The sequence below is a fragment of the Sinocyclocheilus rhinocerous genome, unplaced genomic scaffold (assembly GCF_001515625.1).
Source record: "Sinocyclocheilus rhinocerous isolate Xijiao unplaced genomic scaffold, SAMN03320098_v1.1 scaffold142, whole genome shotgun sequence".
Classification (NCBI taxonomy): Eukaryota; Metazoa; Chordata; class Actinopteri; order Cypriniformes; family Cyprinidae; genus Sinocyclocheilus; species Sinocyclocheilus rhinocerous.
Window position 1 is genome coordinate 331,729 of NW_015644380.1, and position 7,099 is coordinate 338,827.

At 38.1% G+C, this 7,099-nt stretch overlaps 1 protein-coding gene and 1 pseudogene across 1 annotated transcript in view; both read right to left on the reverse strand.

The window, feature by feature from the left end:
• Positions 1-3,008, reverse strand: part of LOC107758290 (retinol dehydrogenase 12-like) — a 6,747-nt gene extending 3,739 nt beyond the window's left edge. The window contains exons 1-3 of the mRNA XM_016575996.1: positions 2,748-3,008; positions 1,039-1,154; positions 186-341 (exon numbers count right to left, since the gene is read on the reverse strand). Of these exons, the coding sequence (XP_016431482.1) occupies positions 186-341; positions 1,039-1,154; positions 2,748-2,761 (286 nt within the window). The 5' untranslated portion in view covers positions 2,762-3,008. The remainder of the gene's footprint in view (positions 1-185; positions 342-1,038; positions 1,155-2,747) is intronic.
• Positions 3,009-4,621: 1,613 nt separating this feature from the next.
• Positions 4,622-7,099, reverse strand: part of LOC107758291 (retinol dehydrogenase 12-like) — a 3,108-nt pseudogene continuing 630 nt past the window's right edge.

Genomic DNA, 7,099 nt, shown 5'->3' on the forward strand with positions numbered 1-7,099 from the left:
CACGCACGTGATGGAGATTTACCGCTGATTACAGAATGGCTTTACTGACAAGATGCGCGTTAAATATCGCATGCGATTTATCGTGCAGCCCTAATTAATACTTGTATTTCCAAAGTGTATATGTATAGTAGATATATTATTTTTAATGTTAATGTTTAAATAAAAAAATCAAATGTCTTACACACCCTTGTTTATGAGCTCTGCAAATGCTCTGATGGATTTGGTATCTGATAAATCAAGTTTATTCGCCACAATGTTTTGGTTTCCAGAATCCTCCATTAATTCTTTTCTGGCTGCCTCTGCTTTTTCCAGGTCTCGACAGGCCATGATGACTCGAGCCCCTGAGGACATCACACAGAGAAGCTGATATTAATGTGCTTTCCAGTGCAAACAGTCATGGAAGATTTCACACAAAACAGAGCAGATATCCTTCATGGATCTGAAATAACTGTGTTTACATACTCCAGCAAATGTCCTTGCTGTGAAATGTCCTTGCATAATAATTCATTTGGTGCTAAACTGGGATGTAAGGCTGATGAGCTAACACAATAGCTGTTTGCCTGGTAATTACTGTGCAGAACGTCTATTATACTATTCAGAGCAATTTGGCTGGCAAGTGTCAGTTTCTTTGTTGGAATTCAGCGGGCCCATGTGGGAAAGTGGACAGTTTTACATCTCTTTGGAAGATAGTATTGTAATCCTGTCGTTTATTTATCAGCATGCATTCAAAGCTTCCAAGAGCCTGTCGGTTTTATAAGATGAATTATTTGTTGTTTAGATTGTATCACATTTGACATTACAATGAGTTGCATTTGTTATTTTCATCCCAGATTATGGTGATTTTATGCTATACTAAAAAGAACAAACTACAATGAATATGCATCCAAAATAAAGCTATCAACTGCAACAATAGTGCCAATATGATGTGATAGATTGCAATTATTCCAGCTAACCTCTCTATGCCCTCTTCTAATTAGAGTGGCATCACACATGGCTTGTTAGCTTCCTGAAAACTTATGAGGTTTGTTAGTTCCTTACCTCTTTTTGCAAGGTCTCTCACGGTCTCTTTCCCAATGCCTGTATTAGCTCCTGTGATTATGACTGTTTTGTCATCAAGACGTACAGAAGAGCTCCACTGACCACAGAAGAAATCTCTGGAATTGATTACAGAGCAAATGTTTATACAATGTAATGAATACACTTTTGGTGGATTGTGAATTAGTACTGGGAGAGCGGGGCTAGTTGTCACATATGGAAGCATGTTTCCGACGCGAGATAGAAAAAAGGTAATTGTGACTTATCTTGCATTTTTTCCTAGCATTTCTGAAGTTCTTTCTTTCTTTATTTCCTTCAGAATTGCGAGTTAACTCAGGACATTTTTTCTTGTAATTCCCACAATTCTGAAAGTTTTTCAACTTATTTTCTACTTTCTAGCACAAGAAGAGAAAAGCCAAAACAACAATAACAACAACAAAAGCAAATATAAAGAGCAACAGCGTTGGATGGGATCCTTTACACAAAGGAAGACAAAGTATTAACCAGCCAGTCTATTTGAAGTCAAATGTACAGTATATGTTCAAAAACATATTGCCCCAACAGTCCCTTCATTAAAGGTTTCCATTTTTCAGTAAACTGACTCATTTGGAGTCTTAAACTGTGTATTATCTTCTTCATCACGTAAATCTCCCTCACTGTCCATGACCATTCCTCAAGCTTTAAAGCAACAGTATGTGCGTTTTTTACCTTGAAATATCAGTTTCAAAATCATTCTGTTGGTACCCTGACTTCTAATAAGGTGAATGCTTCTCTTTCCCACGCTCCCCCCAAACGTGTGTTCTGAATATGTAAGTTTGATGAGGGGGGGAAAGGACATATTGCTATACTGCAGCTATAATGCACATGTACATCTATACACTGTAATTACAACAGTGAATTTCACTCACTTAACTGTAGGGGGCTGAAAGGTCACAAAGATACACAAAACTACATGCAGTTGCTTTACATACAGTCTACAAAAAGTACTGTACATTTTCATTGTTGTTGCTCAGGAATGAAGATGCAGTTAAGTAAACCCAATTGTGAGGCATGCTGTCACACTATTTTATTGTACATTTTATTGTACATTTGGTGACCCATACTTGGAATTAGTGCTCTGCATTTAACCCATCCTAAGTGCACACACACAGCAGTGAACACACACACACACCGTGAACACACCCGAACTTATTAAAAGCTTTTATTATAGTAAAATAATTATGAAACTCAGCAATTCACAAAACAGCATAAATATAAAAAGTAACTTTCAAAAATACCATTGTTTTGACCATTAAATATTGTATACTTAATACATTTTATACATCTAAAATTGAATTAAATTTAAGAGGGTTTTGGAAGTTGTTGGAAACCAACATACAAACTCATTGTCAAAACACATTTACGTAATTGGATTTATGACTCAAAACCTCATAGCTGCTGACTGAGATACAGCCCTCGTGACTACTTCCCCGTGTGACAATTAGCCCCATTCTCCCATATTTAAATTAGATCAGTCTGTATAATCCAAAATTCGATAGTATATGGCAAATTGTTTAAAGAAACTTAGTATATTAATTGGCATTTGAGATTGATATTTTAGCATATTTTTTAAAACAATGTTGAACAATGTTTGATAAAAAAAAAAAAAGACTGATGAAAAGAAAAGAAAAGTCAGTTGCAGTAGACTCATTCATGACACCAGCATTGCTTACCTTATTGAGTGCATTGTTCCAAAACTGTCCGGTTTCCCTCAGCAGACAGTAGTGCACTACTCTAGCGTCCTGTGTAATTTATGAATGAGATATTACTATGCGGTCCGGATCCGAGCCCCTCCCGTCCAGAGCTCTGTCCTCTGACCAATGAAACGCGTCTGAGTTCAATATGAACAACGTGATGCGCTCATGCACCCCACCGCTCGCACTTATGGGCTGGCTGTGATGGCCTTGAACTCCAAGGAAGCTTTATTCAATTGAATCTCTTTTGCAAGGTTGGACATCCCGTTCCACGTCACCAGAACACACAATAAAATCACGTCACCCCACTTAAAAACGAGCCAAATTGTGCAAAAGCAGTGACCGTGCGTGCCCACTAGATGTCCTCGGTGTGTCAGTCTGAAGTTTCTTCACGAACACAAAGAACAATAAGTCTTACTTCAGAGATGTAATGTCGTTTAATTTGACATACTTTATTCAATGAAAATCGTTAAGTGAACAAACAAGCACATTTTTAACCTCTTTTTTTTTTTTTCCCCTATCTGTTCTCTTTTGAACCTACACTAACTATCCGTAAGCTACTCTAGCCTTACTAACAGAATCATTTACCAACCCCTTGACTCCATCCAAGACATTTCTATCTCATTATATTTTAGTGTATTATTACGCTTTCATATTTATTTCTAGTACTGTCTACACCAGCTTAGTGTGGCAGTAAGTGGTCAGTTGCTTAGAAAATTACCAATAATAAGAGAAATCCTATAGTCGACTACGCCACCCGGAATACACCAGGACATAACAGCCCTAAACAAAGGGACACAGGTTCGTTGCCAAAGGCAGGGTGAGCATAATAATAATAATATTATTAATAAACTAAAGTACAATAAGAGAAAATAAAGGGGGAGGTGGCCAGCAAAGACCCTCAGATTTCTACCCCACACTCAATACCCATGACACACACTCGTGAAAAATCAAAAATATTAAACACAGCACACCATGTGGACACGCAGTACAAGGTACCATGGCAAACCCCTCCCACCTAAATCCACACACCAAACAATACAAAACAAAATATAACAGACGGACCCAGATGAATTCCAGACAGAACAAAACGGAGTAGAGCAGAGCAGAAGTGCAGTCAGTTACTTGAGGTTCATTACGCTTCAATTAAGATCATTAGAAACCCCTGTACGTGCAATCAATCCAAGAAAACAATACAATGCTGCAATACACATGGTCGCTCACCACGCAGGATTACAGCTACTTGAAGGCCCATATCTGAAAACAAACAAAAGGTAATAAGCCTCTATTTAACATGCAAAAAGGCATTTTTAAAAACGGGACAAACCTGAAAACTGGCCAACAGCCAGCACACGACAGACAGAAGGATAACCCAACTGCTAGCACTCATTCAAAGCGCCACATGTCACAAAGGGGCGGTATCAAGGATCATGCATCCCAAGCAACCAAACACTTCCCCCTTTTATATGCACAACAGGCACTAATTGGCTAATGAAACTTACCCAACTGACCAATCACGATAAAGTACAAACCGTGATAGGTTCACCTGTTTGGGTAACGCCAGCCAATCATACTGGGTCTATAGCTCACTCTGCTACATTCGTGTGAATTTGTCTTGTAGGTTACATAGCCTACTTACAGTGGCTGATCGTATTTCATTTTCAAATGACAATAAACTTATTTGACCTTTTTTTCAAGAAAGTAGATATTTAGCCATTACTATAGCTGTTCATAATAAGAAAGTTATGAAGTATGTCTTAATAATCATAGTAAGGCAAGAAGCCTTCAAACTTGTATCTCTGAATCAATGCAAATTAAATTATTATAACACAGGAAGACAGAGAGGACCGGACTGCTGTTGAAATAAATGGTTATAATAAATCATAAAAGGCCAATATTAGGAATAAAGGTTGTGGTGGGAGTCGTATCCTCTCATTTCCAGCGAATCCCCAGCAGGTGGCAGCTGACAGCCCACAGTCTGATAGCAGTGTTGTCATCATTGGCGGCCCTGGAGTATGGAGCCATGGCACAGTTACTGTGAGAGATCATGAGTGGAAATATTTATTAAACATCACAGCAGTTATTTTGCTTGCTGCCAACTTAAGCATCACTAGTGCAAAATAAAAATCATGTGAACCATGCTGCTTATGGGAAAGATGGTCATTGAGGTTGTTGTTTCATGAGCACGACTAGCATCAGCTATGGTAGTTGTAACAAACCTGTAGTAGGTTCCAGTGGGCAGGTCAGGGGTGAGGGTACAGTATAGGGTGGTATATGCGCCCTCTGCAGGGGTTTTTATCAGGAAACCACATGTCTTCACAAAAAACTGCAGAGACTTCTTCAAATGCCTGATGATGTCTGTCTTTACTAGGCCTGGATCCACAGCATAAACACTCACTCCCATCTCTGCCACAGAAACAGAACTGAATGTCACACTACATGAGCTACAGTTAGAGGAGTGAAACGCTTGCTTTATTTTCACAAAGTGCAAGAATGCTCAAATTGCCTTAATGAAGAATGCTCGTGGCTAAAACATGAGACAGTCATGTTAGGATATCATACTGATGAATTAGCCGTGCATTATACGGTTTAAACAGTCTAAACAGACTGTTACCTTTCAAACATATTTTCATATCCTTAAAGGGATAGTTCACCCAAAATTGAAAACTTAGTCACCATTTAGCCATTTATTCACACTTGTGTCGTTTTTCATACACTGAAAATTAATGAGAGCCATTGACAGCTTGGACACTCTGGTTGTTTTTCACAGACGAAAAAAATCTATGGGTGCTAAAATGTTAGAAATAAATCCCAGATTCAATGTGGAATCAGATTTTTGGATCACATTTTGTATGTTTTATGCATGACGACATACTTGCTCTTACCTTCCACTCTCGTAGCGAGCTCTCGCGTGAAAAGTATGTTGGCCAGTTTGCTCTGTACGTAGGCCTTCACGGGATGATAGCTTTTCTCACTGTTCAGGTCCTCAAAGTGGATTTTCCCATGGGATGGGCCAATGAGGAGACATTAATCACTCTGGAAGGAGCTGAATGCTTAAAGAGATCCATAAGGAGGAACGTAAGAAAGAAATGTCCTGAGGAAGAAAAGGAGTCATTCATCACACGTCAAGTGTGAACAATCTCCATTACTTCTAAACAACAAATAAGGACTCTTTGATATTCTTTGAAAGAATGAGAATGACTAGTGCACTTCATCAAACCTAAATGATTGACTCCAAACTGTGTTTCAAAACCGTCTGCTGTTGTTGAATATGGGCAGATTGCCACACCAGCATTGTTAATCAGCAAATGAAGAGACTTCTCAGCTGAAATAAAATAAAAGGAAAATAAATTGATCAGAATTAAATGTATGATAGAGAAAAAAGTTCTTCAACCATAACGCACTGTTGTAAATCAGTTCAGCAAAATCACAGATGGATTTGGTGTCGGCCAGGTCCAGTTTCCGAACCACCACACTGGCATTCTCCACGTCTCTGCTGATGTCTCTGGCTGCCTGTTCTGCCTTCAGCAGGTCTCTGCAGGCCAGGATCACCCGTGCGCCTCGGGATTAATGACAAGTTTTCTTCCATTAGTTAAAAAACTGGTACATTCTTCTGAGCAATTTCAGGAAAAACATATTCTGGTCTGGATATATCCAGCCTATATCAGTTCAAATGGCTATGCAGTCCGATCTAATATATTTCATTTCTATATTTTATTTCTGTGGCTCTATGAAAAGAAGGCTCGATGTGTTATTTCCACAGTAAGTATTGATTTGGCCGCAGTACCCACCTCGCTTTGCCAGATCCTTGGCTGTTTCTTTCCCAATCCCAGTGTTTGCTCCAGTCACTATAGCAGTTTTTCCATCTAACTGAATATCAGATGACCAGCTTTTGGTGAAAAGCCCTCTGAAAAGAGTTTATTTATTGAACATTTTTAATAGCATAATATGTCACAAAAAACTGCTAAAATACTAATATATAAAAACAGTAAATAAAAAAATAAATTTTATGATGATGAGGATGATGATGATTAAAGTAATAATAATAATAATAATAATAATAATAAAATGTTTTGGTGAAAAAGAGTTTCTTTATTTATGTATGTATGTATTATCTATCTATCTATCTATCTATCTATCTATCTATCTCTCTGTCTGTCTGTCTGTCTATCATCATCTATCTATCTATCTATCTATCTATCTATCTCTCTGTCTGTCTGTCTGTCTGTCTGTCTATCATCATCTATCTATCTATCTATCTATCTATCTGTCTGTCTGTCTGTCTGTCTGTCTATCATCCATCATCTATCTATCTATCTATCTATCTATCT